General features: G+C 38.4%; 1 protein-coding gene across 4 annotated transcripts in view; it reads left to right on the top strand.

Annotated features, from left to right (window-relative positions):
• Positions 1–683: 683 nt before the first annotated feature.
• CACNA2D1 (calcium voltage-gated channel auxiliary subunit alpha2delta 1) overlaps positions 684–23,210 on the top strand; it is a 498,772-nt gene continuing 476,245 nt past the window's right edge. For 3 of the 4 annotated variants that reach the window (XM_024249257.3, XM_024249260.3, XM_024249259.3), the window contains exon 1: positions 684–1,352. In XM_024249257.3, coding sequence (XP_024105025.1) covers positions 1,258–1,352 — 95 coding nt within the window. In that variant the 5' untranslated portion in view covers positions 684–1,257. 4 annotated transcript variants of the gene reach the window in all.

The following is a 23,210-nucleotide window of genomic DNA, read 5'->3' on the forward strand; positions in this document are numbered from 1 at the left end:
CATTGACAAAAGCGAGCTCACCCTGCGGTAACCTTGTCAGGCAGGGCAGGCCAGTGGCCAGAGCAGGGCGTTAGGACCCTTTTGGAGGCAGTCCCAACTGGGATGCTGCAAACCGCTTCTCTTACTACTGTCCTCCCTAGATGCAGAATTCGTCCCTCCACCCCTCTGTCCAATGGAACCACAGGGCTGGGAAGATTTTACAGCGTCAGTACTTCTCTGTCCGTCCACAGCCCCGTCCCCGAGGCTCTGTCCTCGCCAGGTGAGCCGAGCAGTACCTGGGCGTGGGACCGCTGGCACAAAGGGCACCCAGCCCCGCCAGAGGCTCTAACCTATGGCACACGCGGGCATATAGTGCCACCTGGTAGAGAGTCAACAGTGGTGCTTTAAAATGCAATACAAACCCCTCCTACATTTGTTGTCAAATCACTTCACGATTCCTAGGCATGCAGTGGATTCTGCGCCTGGGAGTAGGGCTGGGGGGGAACGCTGCCTGCATGTGCAAAAATAACCCCCGAAGACGCGAGCCAAGTCCTGGGCTGGAGCCTCTGCAGCCTGTGGATGCCCGCTGGGAGGCTGGCCGTCCCCGGGGAGCCCCGCGGGGCTGGTCCGCTCCCCCTGCGCACGCCGGGCGGCGGGAGCGAGCCGGCGCCGACTTTGGGAGTTCCTGGCTGCCTTGTATGGAGGGCCGCTCCCGGCCCGTCTCCGCCCGACTGCTCTGACGCCCAGCCCTCCCGCTGCCCACCCCCAGCCGCCTCCCTCTGACTTGCCTAAGAAGCCAGACGGAGCCTCTCGCTTCCACAAGTCTCTCTGCCTGCCATTCCCTCATTCCTGCAGCCACCCCCACCCTCCAGCGCCGTCACCCCTCCTCCGCCCCCGCCCCCGCCTCCGCCTTCGCCTCGGCAATCGGGGGAATAAATCAGGGAGGAAACCGAGAGGGAGAGCGAGAGCGCGCCAGCGCCGGCGGGCTCGCCGAGGTCTGTTTCCAAAGTCGCCCTTGATGGCGGCGGAGGCGAGGCGGCCGCGGTGCGGAGCAGCCGACGCACGCTAGTGGGTCCGCCCGCCACCGCCCCTTCCCCGGCGCCCGCTCCCGCCCTCGCCGTCCCCCGCGCGGCTCCGCGCCTCGGGCCCCGGGCGCAGCCGGCCCTCCAGACGCCCGCGGTCCCGGCGGCGTGTGCTGCTCTTCCTCCGCCCGCGGTTTCCAGCGCCGCTCCTTCCCCCGCTTGGGCAGGGAGGGGGCATTGATCTTCGATCGTGAAGATGGCTGCTGGCTGCCTGCTGGCCTTGACTCTGACACTTTTCCAATCTTTGCTCATCGGCCCCTCGTCGGAGGAGCCGTTCCCTTCGGCCGTCACGTAAGTCGGCGGGCCGGGCAGGGAGCGCCGGCCGAGGGGCGCCGCGGGAGTTGGGGGTGGGGGTCGGTTCCCGAGTCGCGGGGCTTTTCTGCCCGTGGGGGTGGGGAGCGAGCGGCCGGGGAGCCAGGCTCGGATGCGGAGACGCCGGGCAGGCGGTGCGCGCCGCTCGCCGCTGGAATGCGCCCCGAACCGGCGTCTCGGGCGCCTCCGCGGGGCCGGGCACGGGGGGCCGGCTGCCCCGGGAAGCGCCCGCCGACGACTCGCGGCGTCTCATCCCGTCTCTAACGGGATTCTCTAGACTTCAGAGTGCAGCCGTACTGGGGAAAAAAGTTTCCAGCCAGCTCACCCGCTCTGATTCAACCCAGTTCAATAAAAAGTTATGTTTTGGTTGGGTAATTGACAAATAGGTAATTTCAGGCTTGCCGAGGTAGCGTGGACTTCTCCCGCACTTGGCCTCCGAGATGCTCTTTAATTGCTGTAGTGCCCAAACTCCTTTTATCCCACATTACTGGATGCACTTGACAGGCTTCCGATTAGACGCGTGCTGGCTCCCCGCGGCCGAGCGTGCTGTCCACGCAGGGGGCTCGCATGTACTGGGACCACGCGATCCAACCTCCCCAACCCATTATTTGAAACATCTAAGTGTCGACAGACACGCGGTCCCTGTTCTTCAAATGAATAGAGCCTATTCTTTGAAGGAGGGACTATTTCCAGTCTCCTACAATTTTCTTTTATTTTTACCATTTCTAAAATAACTTTTAAAAACCTCGCTGCTGTTCTGGAAATAGAGGGCATAGGTAGCTATAGTCACACACCACAGGAAGGGAATGAAAAATAATAATTCTCTCCTCTCTTAGCAAAATAGAATCAAACTCAATGGCACATATAAATATATACATATTTTTTAATGCACCGAATAGCCTATCCGGCATTCTGGGAAAGCATTTATTTTGCTTCTTGAAGCTTCTTTAAAGCTTCTAAGGGTAGGTAATCTTAAGTGGATGAGTCACTTTAATGCATTTTACATAACAAAAACAAAGCCCAAGGTAGCTTTCCCGGTATTTATGCTGCTGGGAATTATTTGCTGTCCTTTGTTGGCTGAGTGCTGAATACAGGAGTTTTTGGTGGAAAGTAACAGTGAATCTTCAGCGGTTGAAACCCTGCGGCTATTATTTAAGATTCGGTTTTAAGTATTTATTATGTTAGGTGTCAGTGCAAGAATCTGGAGGATGCACATTCTATCCCGGAGAAGGGGAGTGTCTAATTTTTGTTGTCATTGATTTACAGTAATGTTCCTCTTTAGATAATCTTCCATAAAACTGATTGCAGATCCTTTTTGTTATGAAGCAAAAGGGTAAATGCCATCTGGAGATCTTCGTTTAATTGGCAGGATGCTCCAGTCAGATATTTTTAAACATAAAAAGAGTAAGAATCACCCTAAGGATGCTTCAGAATTATTTACTCTTATTAAGGCATCACACTTCCATTTAATTTTTTAAGTCTTTTTGTTGCTTGGCCTGTAAAGTGAGAACTCAAGTGAGTCGCTTGCATTCTGTGTCAAATAAATAAGTGGCTCTTTAAAAAACAATCACTTTCTAAATGTGTTCCGATTACTCATTTTTACAGTGTTGTTTTTAACTGACAATTTATCAATATTTTTATCATGGGAGGGGATACATCATCATACCATTGGGGAAAAGTACAACAAAATACAAACTTTTATTCCTCAACATACTATGGTAAAATATTAATGTAAAAATCCTTATTGTAAGAAGACCATCTGCAATAATGCTTTCCCAAAATTATAAGCAAATCAGTTTTCATGGTCAGAAATTTACTAGACACAAGAAAGAGTATAAATAGTGGGTTAAAATGGGAAGTAGGACACCACAATTTCTTTTCTTTGAAAGGATCTGAAATTTTTTTTAACAATGAAAATTCAAGATATTTTCAAATTATATAAGACATTGATTATTTCATGAATGAAATACTTAATAAAAGGTTTTGTGGGGCGAAGTCAATCTCCTGTAGGTAATCTTAACAGTATTTTTGGAAGCCTTCTGCATCTTCAGTTTTTCATTTGAAAAGTTAGTAACACTGTCTTCTGAGGAAAGAACTGATGGTTGACATTTGTACTTCATGTTATATTTCTGAATAAACTTTATGAAATTAAAAAATGCAATATTTTTCATAAAGATGTGGTGCCATTTGCTTTTCTTTCGAGAAAAGAATTCATATGCACTGTTTAATCACAACAAATCTCAAATCTTTGCGGAAATTTCAAATTTATAAAAACTGAGTACAAAAATTGTAGTGTCACTAAAGGCAAATTATTATGCTTCTGTATATAAATTTCTCTAGGAATCATTAGTAAATATCTTTGGTTTTTTTTTGCCAATTCCATTTTTCAGAGAAAAAGTAATATAAGAAGTTTTTATCATCTGAAGAGGAAGAGCATGCCATCACACACTATAAAATTAATTATGCACTAATTGGAGTTGGACTTCAATTAGAATTAGTAATTCAAAGTTGTTTTTTTAAAATATAGGGTGTTTACATTTGTATGAAGGGCTTAAATTCTATTATGGTAAAACAAATGATGTGTCAGTTAAGTATCTTCTTTCATTTTTTGCTCTCCGGTTTAACATACATTCTAATATAAATTTTTTTTGGATTAAAGTGGTAGTTAACCTGTTCTAAGAGTTAACACTAAAATAGATGTTTTTCAGACAAGGGAATTTTGATACAATTATTTCTCCGGGTTAGGCGTTTCTTTTGGAAATGTTTGTCTCCCTAAGGTGTGAAACATAAATACGTGATACGGTAGCAGCTACATAATGTGTATTGGTTGATATATAAATGGAAAATATATCATTTTTATGCTATAGTATGCACATGTTGTATTGGTATTTTTAAAATGTAGCTTTCAAAAAGGGTAGTTGTCTCTTTTTCTAGAAATAATTTCTTGCCACATGTTAAAAGACTTCTATTTTAAAATTTAGGATTACATGTGTGATAGCCAGTATTATAATGTTAATTTAAATTTGTCCTTAATTTTAGAATCTATTTACAAATGCAATTAAAAAATATATAGTTATAACTATTAATATCAAACTTTTATTTCAGTCACATCAAAATGCCAGTCAGTCTACAATAATTGGCTGAGCCTATTGGTTGGTATATGGGGATTTTAATATAAAGTGTACAATGGTATAAATATAAAACTAAGAATTGTGGATATCCACAGGAAATAAACATAAACTCTCATAGAAGTATAGTACTTTTGGCTTTAATTACTTAGGATATAATTTTTTTCCTGTTATTAGACAAATTTGTATTTAAGGCTATAAAGGAGAAATTTTGTATGTCAGGATATTGTAATGGATATCTGTTCCATGCATTAGAAGTGACATAATTATTCTCACTCCAGGTCAGCGTTTCTGTTTACATTTTACATACACAAGGAAATGTGCCATATGATCAATTATGAGATAAAATATTAAATGTAAAATAAAACCTGAAACAGTGAATATTAATAAACTTTTCTCAGGTCTTTAATTTTGTTCTCATCGGCTTAACCACATAACATTTATTATTCCACAGATGTATGTTTTAAAATATGCAACAATAGATATATTTTTCCACGTAAGTAGTAATATTATGTTAAATTTATTAATGTTACACACAGCTATATGTGTAGCTATTTGGATTGGCATTTGAATGAAAATTAAGCAGACTGAAATGGATATAATTTTTGAAAAAATGTAAGAAAATACAAGAATCTAAGCATATTATGGTTTATTAAAGGGAAATGTGCCTTTATTATCTTTCCCCCCATGGCTTTCATTAATTTAATTTAATAAATATACATAAAATTTGAATATAAAGTAGGTGGTTTATTTTGACAATAGATAAGAGCTTCACAGTTGTTTTCTTCACAGCAACCTGACTGTGTAGACATCTTTCTGTTATTACTCCAACATTGATAAAACTAACAATAAAATACTCTTCTTTCTAGGGTTTATACATAGTAAATTTTTACAAAAACATAACATATAGAAATTATTATTGTGTTAAAATTTAGTATATATATTTAGGAGTATATATTCATAATAATGCATTGAGAAATTTTACAAATAATTTTTACAATAGTGCTCATAACAAACCATATAATTTACATATTCTCTGGAGTATCATAATATAAAGCACCTCTTAAGATTTCTCTTGATTTCCCTATTTCTCAATATAGATGCAAGTTTCCAAGAATTTCCTAGCACATGTCTTCAAGCTATTTATAACTTTAAATTGGAGATTTAAATGGGTAAAATGAAACATATCTTAGGCAAATCATGCGATTCGTTGATCTCATTTAGTGTCTTATATGTATGGACATAAGCATTTCTAACATAAGTATACATAGCATTTTGGGGAAAAAATCAGAATTTCAGTATTTCAGAAAAGTAACATTTTATTGTTATTAAAATGACAACGTTCCATTATTTCTATTAAAAGAGCTGTCTGTGTTAGTGTTTCAAAAAGCAGGTCAGCTGCTTTCCATGGGGAACAAACTTTGTTCTATTATATCGCCTCCACATTTACTTAAGGCTTACAGTGTGCATCAAGCACTGTGTCACTAAGTGTGTCAACCAGTCTTTCTTTTCATGAACTATCTGTGAGCAGTACCATGACTGTTCCCAAGGCTTTCATACAGTTGCTTTCCAGTAAACTGGGAATGGACTGTGATGGCCAACCATGTAGCTTACACATGATTCATTTTTTGTGTGTGTGCACTGAAACATGTCAACGATTGCATCGTGGTGTTTACAGAGTTGAAAGGAAAAGGCAATTGACCTCAATGTCAATTAAGTAAAAGTGGCAGCACTTTGTGAAAAAATACTATGTTACTACCTTTTCCTTGAGAGTCCAAAATATTAACATCGTATAATTAGATAACTTTCCTAGTTTGTGTCACTATATTCTATGTAATAGATAGTATTTTATGTGTATGCAAATACACATATATACGTGTGTATGTCCACACATATTTTTAAAACTTTAAGTGGATTGACAGAGTAGAAGAACCTCAGTAAGGTAAGTTTGTTACCAAGTGTGCGTGCCTTAGGTCTTCTGTCAGTCCACAGCTGTTTTCAGGGATTAAATCTACCTTAACATCAGCGTTTAAGAATAATTTGCCAAGACAATTAAATAAGATAGTGCATACACAAGCAGCCTGAAAATGCTCAAGTCCTATAGAGATGGGTTACTAACATAATTGACAAGTAATTAAAAAAGTGATTCTAAAGACAGTTTTGCTGTCTTTTAAACAAGTGTGAGAAAGAAACTATACCATTTGAAATGTTGGCACCTATTAAAAGTTCTTTACATACTAAGCAGTTTTATTTCTTTCATTTAGATAAGATATGCTTTGAAATTTAGAATTAAACATATTTGGTGGTGTGATATTTTAGGAATGAAGGCAAATGTGCACAGGTTTAAAATTTTTATTTGTAAAATATAAGCTCTTAAATATCCCTTCTTTGTAGGCTTTGCATCTTTTGTAGTAATTCAGTACATAGAATCAGCTACTCTTAGCAGTTTTTAAAAATGGGTAAAGAAAGCGGTCATTGCTCCTTTATATTTTGCCACTTGTTTGTACAGGTTATGAACGAGGAAAAGATTGACTTTGTGGCCTCAACAAACTGGCACACTTTTTATAGTTAATTTCAATAATTCAGAATTAGGCTGTTATATATAAAGCAATATTTGAAGTTCTCTTTGAATATGAATGTGGGATATTTCTGGCTAAATGTTATTTTAACATTTGCTTCTGCTGATTTTTTTTTAACCATATGCTCTGTGGATTTAAAAAATTAGGATACATTTAAAATTCTATATCATAAATGGAAGAACAACTTAAACTAGAACTGGTGGCAGTAGAAAATAATGGTGTTGGCCATTTTAAATGCTTCAGATTTGGGGATAATCCTACTGTCTATTTGAAGCTCTTTTTTTCTGAGTAATTAAAAATATGCTATTGTGGTCTCCTGGCAAATGATGAAAAGTAATTCCAATGTTATTTTATTCAAATGATAAATTCTGGTTTCTCTCTCTTTCATATACACACACATGCATATAATTACTATTAACCATAACATAATTATTTGTATATAACATCAAATCAAATGAAAAATTTTAAAATGTGTTTCTCTTAAGTTACCTGTGATCAGACCTCAATTTCAGGTCCTTTTCACTTAAATCTGTGCTCCCTGTTTCAGATTTCCTGTTATCACCAGACATTTCTCTCTAAGAGAAATTGTTGAGGGATTTTGATATACAGATAAACCTGTAATGTGTAATCAACACATACCAAAAGTGTCAAACAAGTTTAAAGAATTGTTTCTTTTGATATTTGCCCAATACTTTAGGGATAATTAGGGAAAAGAGGGGAAAGAACTAATAAAATTTTTCTAAGGTGCATACTGTCAAACTATGTGAAGGGATGGTTAAATATTAATAATGCCATATTTTGAGAGTTACAAGAGGGATGGTGCAATGAAATAAATGGGCTCAGGCAGACTGCAAAAATCTCTTGTTTTCAAAAAGTGATCAACAGGCATTGTGGTGAAAATACTCTGAGGAATGATGGATGTGTAAGTGGGGCAGAGAGAAGAGCCCTCAGATTTATGAGGTGCAAAATTACATTAAAGGTACTAAAGGTAGCCGTTGGTTATTTTTCTTAATTCTTCTGTTTTCTTCATTTCCCATATGAGCTTGGTTATATTGGAAATGCTGCTTCCTATACATAATAATCATTTTTAGAGATTTAAATATTCATGTTTGGAAATTCACCTTAGAGACCAAAGACAATAAAATTATCTAGATCTCAGAACGTAAGTACTTAAAAATTCTTAGTTTTTATGAAATTCTGGGAAATGGTTTATTGGATAAGAAACACTAGTATAACATTTAATTAAGAGCTTAAGTGCTCATCAACAAGAAAGAAATTCCGTTAGAAAATTTTTTTTCATTAGATTACAAGAAAGAAATAACTTGTAGGTAAGCAGCCTTCTAGGTAGTATACTTAAAACTAGATTTCTAAATAAATAGTACATTTTATTTTTGAAGTTGTTTTAATTTATACTGCCTTTTTAACTATTTCTTGTTTCAAATATTTTTTAATACCAAATATCATTTAATTCAACAATTAATGTGATTATTATTATTCAGTGCAAATCACGTACTGCGCTGAGCTACGTGTTGAGAATACGAACTGAGGGACGAGAGTCCCTAAGGAAGACATTAGCAACTCCAAGCTGACTAAGGAACACTGAGATACATCAGAGCATGACCAGGGAAAAAGTACATTGCATACTGAAGGGTCATGGTCTAAAGAAATGTGGTCTGTTCTTTGTTAGGCGTTGGACTTGTCAATGGGAAGTGATGTTGGTAGCTATTGGCTTAAGTCTGGTTATGAATTTCTTGCATCCTGACCCAAGGAGGGGATGAGCAGTGCTCATATTACATCGACATTTGCAATAGGCCTGTTTTGTGTACCAACACAAATTTGGTCTTCCATCCTGTGTTGCTGTTGAGATTTTTAAATTAAAAAAAAAAAGTAATAGGTTTGAATCATAATATGTAGAAGACGGATTAAGGAGGGCCAGTATATGAGGCAGAGGCAATGAGACTAGTTAGTATACCATTGCAGCTTTCACTGAACCAGAGACGATGCCCGAGGTTTCAAAAAGATTAGTGGCAGTGAGAAGGTGAAGCAGGTATGAAGTAGAAGTACAATTTCAGGACTTGGTGGTTGTGAGATTTGGGGAATCAGGAAGGGAAGAAGAATTGGAGATGACTTTTAGATCTCTAACATGTAGATCGTGTCTCATTAAATTTTGTAGGCTAGAGAACACAGGAGGAATGCAGGTTGATGTGAGAGTGGGAGTGGGTTGATTGTTGGACATTTGGAGTTTGCAGTGTCTTGTAGATGTCTGTTAGGCCCTTAGAAATATGTATCTGGGCCAGGCACAGTGGCTCACACCTGTAATCCCAGCACTTTGGGAGGCCAAGGTGGGCGGATCATGAGGTTAGGAGAGATCGAGACAATCCTGGTTAACACGGTGAAACCCCATCTCTACTAAAAATACAAAAATTTAGCCGGGTGTGATGGCATGCGCCTGTAGTCCCAGCTACTGAGGAGGCTGAGGCAGGGGAATCGCTTGAACCTGGGAGGCGGATGTTGCAGTGAGCCAAGATTGTGCCACTGCACTCCAGCCTGGGTGACAGAGTGAGACTCCGTCTCAAAAAAAAAAAAAAAAAAAAGGATCTGAAGAGAGTTTGGAGACAGATTCAGAGAGCAATATCTTTGAAGGCAGAAGAAGGATTTTTTTCATTTATTTAACTCATATTTATCTATAATCTACTAAGATAGACACTGAGTTTCAAAAGAAGGGCCTTGATTTACAGTTTCATTTTGCGGAGAGGTCAAACTAGATGACCCGTTTAAGGAAGTCATCAGGCCACTGATGAAAGAGAGAAGTCTCAGTAGTGCATCAGGGACAGAAGCATGGTTTCAGTGGCTTGAGGAGTTGGTCAAGTTGAGAATATGGAGACAAGTGCAGATTGTTCCTTCCAGGAATTTGGTGACATGAGGAAAGTGAGAGATAATAGAGTAAATTCAGAGGAAGACATTATCCTTAGCAAACTAACACAGGAACAGAAAACCAAATACTGCATGTTCTCACTTATAAAGTGGAGCAACATAATGAGAACACATGGACACATAGAGGGGATCAACACACACTGGGACCTTTCAGAGGGTGGAGAGTGGGAGGAGGGAGAAAATCAGAAAAAATAACTAATGAGTACTAGGCTTAATGCCTGGCTGATGAAATCATCTGTACAACAAACCCCTATGACACAAGTTTACCTATGTTACATACCTCCACTTGTACCCCTCAACTTAAAAATAAAAGTTAAGAAAAAATAATAAATAACAAGTTAATATTAGGCCATTTGGGATTGTAAATTGTACAAAACCGTAGGACTATCTTAAACCAAAAGGAGAAATATTTTTAAATGGTAGTGGAGCTGGATGATCCATCATGGGAGTTCAGGTCAAGGATGTTTCAACAACTGCAGAAAAAGGTGAGACTGCTATCATGATAATCTCTCAAGTCATTTTCCGCTTTTCTTTGTGTCACTTCTTTCTTCTCTTTCTCTATAAATTGGCATTATCTGCCTCCAGTGCTCATGGTGTTGAATGGTTGCGAGGGATTATGTTTTCTCCTTTGAAGCCTTGAACCAGCTTGAGTGTAGAATTCTAGTCCTAAAGATAACCTCCCAAAGAAGATGTGTTGACAGTCTGAATGTGGGCCAGATGGCCACTTACAGCCCATTTAATTGTGACCAGGAGATGGGATTTGGAAGAGACTCTGGTTGCCTGAGCTTGGGTTAGTTCACCATATCTGGTCCAGTCTTCTTAGGAGGTATTACATTGTAAAAGGCCAGTTGCTATTACTATGGACAGGGGAAGAGCCGATTCTCAGAAAAAGGCTCTGGTGGGAAGGGTGGGGAAGGTGGGGAAGGCTGTACAGACAACTAAATAGTGTTACTAGAAGGGAGATTCCAGTATCTCAGAGGGAGAAGACCAAATGTCAGAGAGATGAAAGCAATGAGATGCCATGATTGATGGATGAATGTTCTGATAGAGGCAGGTGAGGAAGGGATCAAGACTAAACACAATGTCTTACAAAGTAACTTTTGAAATATGAAACAGCCTTGAGAATTAAAGCAGATGGTTGGAATACAGGATAGATATAATTTTAATTTACTGGAGATGTTTTTAGAGGAATGATTTAAGTTACATATTCCATTCTCGAGAAGGAATGACATAATTCAGAAATGTAATACATACACATTAGTAATATTCAAATTTTGAGCGGAATGGACTAGAGTTTTTCTTTCAGTGGTAGTAACAAGACTCCAGTTTGCCACTATATTACCTTTGGACACAGCAACATTTGGTTCTCACTTGTCTTTATTTTTCATTTACTTCTTTCCTAGGAGAGATTATCATCTTAAAGATTCATGTAGTTTTATAACATGTCATTAGAATTTTATTTTATTTTATTTTATTTTTTTTGAGATGGAGTCTCACTGTGTCACTCAGGCTGGAGTGCAGTGGTGTGATCTCAGTTCACTGCAATCTCTGCCTCCTGGCTTCAAGTGATTCTCCTGTCTCAGCCTCCTGAGTAGCTGGGACTGCAGGCGCATGCCACCACGCCCAGCTAATTTTTGTATTTTTAGTAGAGATGGGATTTCACCATATTGGTCAGGCTGTTCACGAACTCCTGACCTCAAGCGATCCACCTGCCTTGGCCTCCCAAAGTGCTGGGATTACAGGCGTGAGCCACGACACCCAGTTGATGTCATTAGATTTTGAAAGTGTGTGGTGCTTGTGGTAGAAAGATCTTCCAGTAATATCATTGAAAAAGAAACAGATAAAAGAACAAATAGTTGTTTCCTTTGGCAATTGAGCATTACTTATTCATTAATTTTGAGCAGATAGTAGTGGTTTACTGCCCCACTCTATTGGTGCTTCCTACCCCCAGTAGAAAGGAGAAGTTTTGGTTGAAATAGATCCTTTTCAAGAAAAGAAAATAGTAAACTCTAGAAGATAAAAAAACCACTGGAAGTTGGGTGAGGGCTTGCTTGTAGGCTCAGCTATTGGGGAGGCTGAGGCAGGAAGATTGCTTGAGCCCAGGAGTTCACATCTTGCCTGGGCAACATAGGGAGGCTCGTCTCTAAACAAATAAATAAACAAAAAACTGACAGAATATCCCTGCAAAACATATCCTTGGTTAACCCTCACTGAGGCATCTCAGGTCTCCTGAAGGTCTGGAAATTACTGGCAGTTGCCATCACAGCAGTTCCCTGAGTTTCCAAGATGAATGAATGAATGGTTAGGATTGCAAATGCCAGTGGATCTGAGAATCAATCTTCATCTCATTGGTACCGTTGCAGTGTGGAAAAACCACGCTTGCGGTTTGTGGCAAAAGATGAGAAGAGTTAGGGTGGGCTATTTATTTCCCTTTTGTGACTTTGCTCTTTTTTCTCTCCCATAGATATTCACGGTTTGAACTAATTTTGGTGTCTCTACCTGCAGTGTCTGAACAGTAATAATTACTTACAATCATCCTTCAATTACAATAATATTGTTTTCTGACATTTTTGAGCTCCTTCTGTATGCCAGGCACTATTAATTAGTACTCTCCAATTTTTTGTTATTTGCTTTTTTTTTAGACAGAGTCTTGCTCTGTCGCCCAGGCTGGAGTGGAGTGGCGTGATCTTGGCTCACTGCAACCTCCATCTCCTGGGTTCAAGTGATTCTCCTGCCTCAGCCTCCCTAGTAGCTGGGATTACAGGTGCGTGCCACCATGGCTGGCTAATTTTTGTATTTTTAGTAGAGATAGGGTTTCACCATGTTGGCCAAGCTGGTCTCCAACACCTGACCTCAGTAATCCACCCACCTCAACCTCCCAAAGTACTGGGATTACAGGCGTGAGCCACCGCGCCTGGCCTCATGTTTTTTAATCCATCTAACCTTCAAGGCAATCCTCGGAGATAAGTATTATTATCTTTGTTTTGTAAATGTGGGAACAAGTTTAAGTTATGAAGAACTTTTTTGAATTTCCTTAGGAGTTCAGATTTGATCTCAAGCAGCTCAATTCTAGATTCCTACACTTACCTACTGAACTTTGCTGCGCTTTGCAGGAGCTTTGAGGTCTTAGCATCTATTATCTCACCTGGCTGCATATTCCAGCAATAAGATTGAGGGAGAGGAGTCATGTAAAGTAGAGCATAACTAACTCTCAGCCTTGATTTCTCCATCTGTAGAACAAAGATAGTATTTTTGCTTCCTGCGTCCAATGTTATCGTGAGGATTAAATGAAAGAACGCGTGGGGAACTTTGGAGGACTGTTTAGTAACCGGGCTTCATTATGTGTGCCTTGTGTGGTTTTTCTGCCTTTAAGAGATCATGAATTGATGACTATGGATTAGTGAGCTAGATTATTGTGCTAATATATAACCACTTGGCCCATGAGAAAAACTTAAAATGAATGGAAAGAGGGATGCTTAGCAGGTCTTAAAAATGTCTCTTCCTAAAACCTGTGGAGCCTTTCATCATAAAAGGGAAAGGGAAAGAGATGCAGTGGAGTGTAAGTGGAATAGGGTGGGTGAACTGTTCCATCCCTAGGTTAAGGACAAAACCAGTGTCCTAAAAGAGACCACGAAGAAAGCAGGACCACAAAGCATTTGATGTGCTTTGTTGTGACATTTCAGCCAGCACCTGTTGTAGAAGAACTGTGCCACAGAGAGTGATTCTATTTTTAAAAGTCATAGCTTTACCACCAATATCCTCTCATGGTCAAAGATGAGTTTGTAGCCTCAAAACAGAATATCTGAAAGTTAATAATGCAATCTATCCAGGATGTTTATAGAAATGATTCCAGACTACCCGGCAAATTGAGTGAGTGCAGGATAGTAAAATCAAGACCAGTTGCATTTTTCGCAACCAATACAGAAGTTGGCAAAAATCTGCCAAGAGCTTACTGAAAAAGGCCAGCTTTTACTTGACTCATCCAGCTGATGGTTAGTTACACTCATCTAACTCCAGCCCTTCACTTTGCAATATAAGTGGAGTTGAGCCTCTCATAAACACTGTTCTCTTGTTGGTAGAAATCAAACACTGAAATAAAATTTCTGGTGCAAATTTGGAGTTGATTTATGGATGAAAGAGATGTTTTAGATTAACCAATACATTAATACCATGACTAATGATTAATGATTACAACTTGATGATAACCATTGAAGCAGCAAGTTTTCAATGCCAGGAATCTGGTTGGTTTTTTTTTTTTTTTTTTTTTTTTTTTTGAGATGGAGTCTGTCTCTATCACCCAGGCTGGAGTGCAACTGCCTGATCTCAGCTCACTGCAACCTCCGCCTCCTGGGTTCAAGCAGTTCTCCTGCCTCAGCCTCCTGAGTAGCTGGGATTACAGGTGCCAACCACCATGCCTGGCTAATTTTTTAATATTCTTTATTTTATTTTATTTTATTATTATTATACTTTAAGTTTTAGGGTACATGTGCACAATGTGCAGGTTAGTTACATATGTATACATGTGCAATTTTTTAATATTCTGAGTAGAGATGGGGTTCACCATATTGGCCAGGCTGGTCTTGGACTCCTGACCTCAGGTGATCTGCCTGCCTCGGCTTCCCAAAGCGTTAGGATTACAGGTGTGAGCCACTGCGCCCAGCCAACATGGCCATTATAGCAGTCATTTTGACATTTGCCGTAGAAAAGAATGTGTAAAATTTTTATGAAGTTTGTCACTTTAAAAATACCACCCTGTCTTTGTCATGACATTTTATTAGAATTGACTTAAATTTACATCTGCAAAAATGTCGGGGGACTTAAACAAATGGGCCGTATGAAGCCTCAGGAAGATGGGCACAATGGAGGCTGTGCAGACTGCTCTAAATTAAACATATTAGCTGCTTGGCTGTCAGTCCAAACACCTGATTTTCCTGTTGATATAAGTGTAGAAATTGGCATTAATTTTTATGAGGCAAAATTTTATTGTGCATCGGTAGCTTAGTTCCCAGAGGATTGATACATGGCTGTCAAGGTCTACTGGTGAGTAATTGTTTAAAATTTATATTTGTCCTCGATGGTAATGAATAAACATAGGGGAATGGTAACTCATCACAGACCAAACCATGCGTGATAATTATATGAGGTCATTCATCTCCTTAAATTATCAGATGTGACACAACCTGTCTGTGTGGCATCTAAAGGCCAGCTGAGTCCTGGCTGTACATGACTATGACAGAGGAGCCATTTGAAGGTTGCAAGTCTTGGATTTGGTCCTACCCCTTTTGGGTTTTTCCACATGTGAAGTAAATTGGCTCCTGGATTCTATTCTTGTAATATGCACAGGGAGCCAAAACCTGGGGTCAGCAGGCTACTCAGAATCGATTTTTTTTCCTTCTTCCTTCTGTTGCCTCTATATATCTACCCTAATTGCAGAGAAACACACACATCAGTCACATACACAGATATGTACATATTTATATGATGTGTGTGTACATATAATAAATATTACACAATATATAAACATCAAATATATATTATAATGATTTATATCAAGTGAAAGTTATAAGATATGAAGAAAATATACATGCAGATTCAGATATGCTACATGTATGTAGAGTATATACATTTAGAAAACATTATAAAACCTGAAAATGCTTTGTAATATCCAGAAATGCCATCATCCATGGGAAAGATTGTAAATTTATTAGGAGTAACTGAAACATCAAAGTGGATGTGTTATATAACTGCTGATTATTGTTTTACTTTTTTGTCCAGTCTGAATCCTGTGATCCTACTCTTTCACATCTTCAAACCCACAGTGGTTCTGCGTTGCTCTACTAACTCCCAAAAGTTGCTAAGTTGATAGATACTTAAGTAAAGCCAGAACCATATGAGTCTATGCTATGGTAGTTCAGAGGACTCAAGGTGGGCAATCTGGTATGGTGGTAATATTCAGGATTTTGAGTCAGAGAATCCCAAGGTTGAACCCTGCTTCTGGTATAGCCTGTGTGATCTTGGAAAGTTAATTTTCTTTCAGTTTCATTTCATATTCTGTAAAAGAGTATCACATACCATACCTTTTAGGGGAAATTGTAAGGCTTAAATGAGAGGCCATCAAGTACTTGTCTATGTATATTCCACTGAATTTATTGAGCAAAGAGTGAAAAGTGTTAGTTCTTTCATCTTTTCTTATTCTAATGTGGAGCCATTAGAACTAGACATTTTTCTTGATTTTCTAATCTACTCCTGGAGGCATCTACGGAGATTAGTAAAGATTACTATTTTCTCTTATGCTTTTCACATTTATCTGATTAGAACCCTAGGGGAAAATCTCTGGAATGGGAGTGGGAAAGGGAGGTCCAAGTCAAAAAATAAATAAATAAAATTCAACAAATCGTTCCTTGCTTATCGTCCTGAGGTTATGTTTAAGATTTTTTATGCTATATGTCATGGCTTTTGTCTGAAGCTGAAGATGGCAGTTTGCTCCATATCCTTTCTGTTTACTAAATCAGTACAGATTCCTGCCAAGTTACACAGGTCTCCTATAATTTAAATGGATTTAGATGTTGGATCTATGCTGAGTATCATTAAAGCTTCATTCTTGTATGTGACTATCAAGTAATTACAATTCTAAAAAGTGATCATATGTGGTGTGGTTGCTGCCTTTCTGTTTTTTGTTTGTTTGGTTGGTTTTTTTTTTTTTTTTTTTTTTTTTTAAGACAAGATCTTGCTCTGTTGTCCATGCCTAGCTAGTTTTAAAAAAAATATTTTGGAGAGACGGAGTCTTGCTATTTCACTATGTTGCCCAGGCTCGTCTCAAACTCTTGACCTCAGGTGATCCTCCTGCTTCAGCCTCCCAAAGTGCTGGGATTACAGGCGTGAGCCATTGCATCTGGCCTTGGGTTGCTGCCTTTATGATCAGGTTTCCTCATCTAAAACAGAGGACAGATATTCATTTGAGTGACTTTTTAATTCTCTTCAAAATGATTCATAACTAGTACTATATTAATGGCATAGAAGAGAAGTCATTGCATTAAAAAATTGATGCTTTTGAACATTAGAGTTTAATTATTTCATGGAACTTGCATGGTTGGTTAAAAGTGCAGATTCAAAGCTCAGCTCTACAATTAGCTGGGTAACTTGAGCAAGTCAACCTTCCCATTGATAAAACTTCATAGGGTTCTTGTAAGGATTAAAAATATTCATGTAAAACACTGCATTTAGAAAGCACTGAACAAATATACTCTGATTAGAATCAGGATAACAGTCTAATCAGGTGACATGGGTTCCTGTTTGCTTCCACCATTAACTAGATGTAAGACCTACCTTGGTAACATCTTGTAAGGAAGAATTTCTGGCTTTAGCACTGTCTAACACATAATTGCTCACCTCCTATTTCTTAAAAACTTGGTTTTAGTTGTTACATAATTGTCATTCATGTATCTATTGACCATAAATTAGATCTTGGTACTTGAGCACTCCCATGCCTGTGGTTATGCTCCTGAAAAGTTTATTTTCCCACTGTTTTAAGTTTCTTCTTTCTGAAAGCAAAATGATGAAGTTTGATGTTTTCCTCTCTTTTAAACATTTTGCTACCATTCAAATTGTGCTAAAGCATAGTACGGTACCAAGCTTCTTTTTGTATCTGATTGAAGGACTTATCAAGTACAGATAAGTTCCCCCTTATCTGCTAGGGACACATTTCCAGACCACCAGTGGATGCCTGAAACTGCATATATTACTGATTAAAAATATATACTATGTTTTTGCCTGTGTATATATTACCCATGATAAAGTTTATAAATTAGGCACAGAAAGGAGATTAAAACAACTAATAAAATGGAACAGTTATAACAATACACTGTAATAAAAGTTGTGTGGAGGTGGTCTGTCTCCCTCTCTGTCTAATTCTGTAACACTTTTGGACTTTGGTTGACTGCGGGTAACTGAAACCCCAGAAAGAGAGAGAGCAAAACCTTGAATAAGGGTAGGGGGGTATATTGTAGTATATAATGAAGTCATTGACCTTTCAGAAAAATTGACCTCGTGTGCAGAAAAATAATTTTAGTGGCCCATTGTCCCTGATGATTTTAGTTCTGTGAAAGAGGCCCTAGGTGTTCTCCCTTGATAATATTAGTTCTAGTAATCTTTGCAAACGGAAAATTGTAATGTTAAAGATACATAAGCAATAATTACCATACTACCTGTAATATAGAATGGCACTTTTTTTTTTCTGCTAAGATGAGCAACACACATATCATCATGGTTTACCTTGAGTAATAAATATATATTATGAAATATTTTCAGAAAAGAGTAAAAATCAGTTACATTATGCTGTTTAAAGTATCAATTCTAATTTTTCAAGAATTTGTGTCCGAACTCATAAGGCATTTTAAAGTATAGAAGAGGGGTGTGTGCAGTCGTTTATGTGCGGCCCTTTATTGTGCCAGTTGATGAGTTTTCCTCCTAGTGTAGAGGCATGAATAAATGAGAAGAGTTAGAAATACATGTTAGATCCTCAACATGTATACAAAAAAGATGTGAATCAGATTATACAGAGGAAATCGAAGACTGATGACTAATTTAAGGTTCAGTGAATCTAAACAAACCAAATAGAATTTATTTATTTATTTATTTATTTATTTATTTATTTACTTATTTATTTATTTTTGAGGCAGAGTCTCGCTCTGTCACCCAGGCTGTAGTGCAGTGGTGCAATCTTGGTCATTGCAACCTCCGCCTCCCGGGTTGAGTGGATTCTTGTGCCTCAGCCTCCCTACTAGCTGGGATTACAGGCATGTGCCACCATGCCCGGCTAATTTTTGTATTTTTAGTAAGAGACGGGGTTTCGCCATCTTGGCTAGGCTGGTTTTGAACTCCCAACCTCAGGTGATCCACCTGCCTCGGCCTCCCAAATTGCGGGGATTACAGGAGTGAGCCACCACGCCCAGCCCCAAATAGAATCTTCATAAAGGCATTTTATGCAAAGATAAAATGAATCCTGGGCTGGGTGCGGTGGCTCACACTTGTAATCCCAGCAATTTGGGAGGCTGAGGCAGGAGGATCAGTTGAGCCCAGAAGTTTGAGACCAGCCTGGGAACGCAGCAAGACCTCACTTTACTGAAAATTAAATAATTGTCTGGGTGTGGTGGCATGCACCTATTAGTCCCAGCTATGCGGATGAGAGGATCACTTGAGCCTGAACGTCGGGCCTGCAGTGAGCTATGATCAAGCAGCTGCACTCCAGCCTCCGCAACACAGCAAGACTCTGTCTCTTAAAAAAAAAAAAAATTGAATCTCATGTTTAAAATTTGGTAATGTAAATGTATTTATTTTGGTTTGGTATTTTTCTATTCTGTGTAGCATACTACCACAAACTGAATGGTTTAAAACAATATACATTTGTTATCTCACAGTTTCAATGCTGAGGAGTCGTGGTGGCCCTTTGTTCAGTCTCACAAGGCTGCAGTAAGGTGTTGCCTGGACTGCATTCCCGTATGGAGCTACTTCCTGCTCCTCTTTCAAAATCGTGTGGTTGTTGAGGCCCTATTAAAGGTCCTCTCACAACATGGCAGTTTATTTCTTGTAGACTAGAGGGAAACTCTCTTCATTCAGAAAGGGGGCTCAGTCCCCCTTTGAAGGGCATTCAGCTGATTAAGTTAGATCTTCCATTATACTCCCTTTTTTGGTTCATTCAAAATCAAATGATGTGAGATCTGAATTCCATCTGCAGAATCGTGTCACCTTTACCACATAACATCACATAATTAAGGGATTGACATCCCTTCATATCACGGGCCCCACTCCCACTCAAGGAGAATGGGTTCTGCAGGAGTGGGAATTATGAGAATCATCTCAGAATCCTGCCTACCACAAGTGTTATATTAGACAGCAATCACAAATACACCAAAAACTAAAAGATGTGAATGCTCATTTCTTCCCTACTTTACGTGCTCACAGATTTGGGAAATGCTGTGAAGCATCAGATAGGCAAACTGTGTTGGGTCACATTAGTTCTGATCCATCCTGTAAGGAAAGTAAACTCCAGTAGCTCATTAACTAGTCATTAAGAGTGCTGTCATCATTAGTTAGCTGAACTTTTCACTTTCTGCAAAGAAGAATTCTCTTTGCTATGGTTTAAGCCAATTTATACCATTATTGTCAATAAATAGGTAGAACAATTATGAAACAATTCTTTTGAAATGTAAAGGATTATGATCCTTCCACATTAAGGTTTATACTTGGGTCTCTCTTGAAAAATATCCATTTATTTGCCTGCATAAACTAGCCAATACTTTACAATCCTAAACAGCATCTGATTTTTCATTTGAATCAGTATGTAATGGTAATATCCTCTAATGCCCCAGTTATAAAGTATTAATGATTTCTTCATTTCAGTGAGTAGATTTAGGTGAATAGCTATGAGTTCTGTTTTTCAAAGAAAAAAATAATGATGACATGGTTTTTAATACTGCTTATGTACTGGGTGCTCAGTAAATTTCCTTTAAAAAGTAGGTCCTTCATATACTCCATACAGGTGCTTCCCTGCTCAGCCTGTGCATGTCCTCAGTCATTTTATTTTCAGAGTGCTGCTGGTTGTCTGATTTGTTCAGGATTTTTCTTGTTATAACGCTAGCAATAATTAATTTGCTAGCACCAGGGAACACTGGTCAGAGTAATTGTCTAATTCAGTGCTTTTCACACTAACCGTGCTAAAGGGATAGGGCTGATTTATTTATTTTGTAAATTTTATATCCATTGCAAAGGTATATTTTTGTGAAATGGAATGAAAATCAATTAATAGAAAAATGAAATTTAAAAAGATATACATATTATAAACCTTCTTTTACTTAAATTCCACAGCCATGAAATTACTTTTTCCAAACTGTTTTAAAAGTGTGTAAACACTCCCAATTTGTGCACTTTTCTTGTGGACTGGTAGACACAGTTCCCAGATTAGCAGCCTCAGAGTAGCATAATCTGAATAGCTCTAGTTTACTTTATTTGAGTATTTAGGACATAACTAAATTACCGTTTTCAGTTTGAAACTGGCGTTACAAAAACTACAATAGAAGATTTTCACATTAAATGATTTTACATGAAAGTGATAGGCTCTACTTTAACACTTACTTTCTATTTTAGCTATGGATCGCAATGGGCTTTTCCTCAAAGTAATCGTAATGCTTTGGTTTGAAGGAAGCCTGCTATTTGACAGGGAACTACAAGCTGTAGTTCCTTGCCAGAATTTTGTTGCTCATAAGCAAATTTGGCTTTTGATATGTTCTCTTTAGAACATTTACTATTTGCCATGAATTCAAACACTTGCTGTCAGCAAACCAACTATTTTGATACTGCTGTGAAAAGAAGGACTGCATACTCTTTGTTCATAGTTTCAGTAAATCAGCTAATCTGAAGGTAGCTATTCCCTTTCGATGTCTTCTGAGATTATTTGTATATAGTCAAGAAGCAGATGTATGCAAAATTGTTAATCCACAAAGATTTTATTTCCAAGAATGAAGATAAAAACGTTAATGCATGCCTGGGGCAGGCTGAGTTCTCTCTACATTAAAGAAAGTGTATATATATGTATATATATATCTGTTTAAAATATATTTGGCCTATGGGGCTGAGGCTATATAAAAGTCTCCATTGATAACTCAGATCTCAGAGTGTCTGCGAAAGTATAGAAGTATAAATAATTCTCCCTGTATTGAAACACATCCAGAATTAAACCATATATTCTTGCAAAAGGCAATTAAAAGTTTTCAAGGAATGGAATGTGTCATTTAAATTTGGTTCAGATGTTCAGTTAGCAAATAGTGAGAATTGCAGAGCTTTTTCATTTTGTGGACCTCAGTTTCTTTCCAGGCATCTGTGCACACTGGAATTAAAATGCATAGACATTTTTTTTTTTTTGACAAAGCATCTTTTGCTTATTTTCTGTTCTACTGGAGATTTTTCTGACAGCCTGTTGCCAATGATGTTCTGTGTTGCACGTAGGATTTTACCTAATGAAACCAAGGCATAAATTTTATCAAAAGACTAGTACAAGGTTATCTATTTTTTTTTAAATGTCTTTCCATGCAGTCCTTACTACATTATATCTGTCACTATACACTTCTTACTGAACAGCTGTCTCAAGAACTTTTATGGAGTTTTTCCAGACTGTTGAGATAAACTAGTTTCCTAGAAAATAAGAGTTATGTGTTTTAAGACTCTCTCGAGGGGTCCTTATTCTGCTTTCCAGTAGGTCACTTAAAACGAATTGAATTAAACTAGATCTTTTTACAAACATGCTGCATCTCCCAGATAATAGTTACAATGTCAGGTCAAGAAGAATACCGATATAAATAGTGCTAGACATACTCTCGCTAAACTTCCTAGAGTAGCTTTTCCCTTTTAAGTGATTTTCTGGATAAAGCTCACAACAAATACGTTATTGATAAATTTCCTTATAAATAACATCATGGAGGTTATTCATCAAGGATGAAAATCTTCAAGAAAGAGAATTCAGAGGCCATGATTCTAAGAGATAGCTGCTGAAATCTTACCAATAGAAATTGTCCAACACCTTGGTGACCATTATAGTTAATTATTGCAGTAAAATATTAATTATTATTAAATTTTATGTGCACATCATTTAAAGTATCTTGGCAAGATGGCCCTTAAACATGAATATTTTAATTACTTTATTTGCAATTTGGCTAAAAATATGGGATGGGCATTTAAAGCCAGATGTTGCCTCATGAACCTCACATCTAAAAATTAAGTATTCTCTTCTTTGTGAACAGCTTCACTTAGGGGATGATTAGGCCTTTTCTCAAGGATCCATGGAATAAAAGACAAAGTATGTTTAAGAAATATAAATGGATGAAGCCACCAAAACATTTATTGCATCATGGGAAATTTTTGGAGACCAGAATTGTTGATTCCAAATTGTCTGTAAGATCATTCTGTAGACTTCAGATATTCCTGAAATAAGATTCTTTGTGTTTTTCTTTATCTTCCCTGACCATCCTCATTTGCAATGAGATGGTGAATTAAGGCACATATATGCATCTGTGGTCTGATGAGTTCTGAGCAAGCCCTGTATGGAGGTAAGCACCTTGAAAGGGATATAAGCATTCTTAGTATTGCAGGAGGCAATCGTCAACTGTGATGAAATTTGGCTTTGTGTTCATCTGCCTCTCTTTCCC

This window comes from Pongo abelii, chromosome 6 (genome assembly GCF_028885655.2).
Source record: "Pongo abelii isolate AG06213 chromosome 6, NHGRI_mPonAbe1-v2.0_pri, whole genome shotgun sequence".
Classification (NCBI taxonomy): Eukaryota; Metazoa; Chordata; class Mammalia; order Primates; family Hominidae; genus Pongo; species Pongo abelii.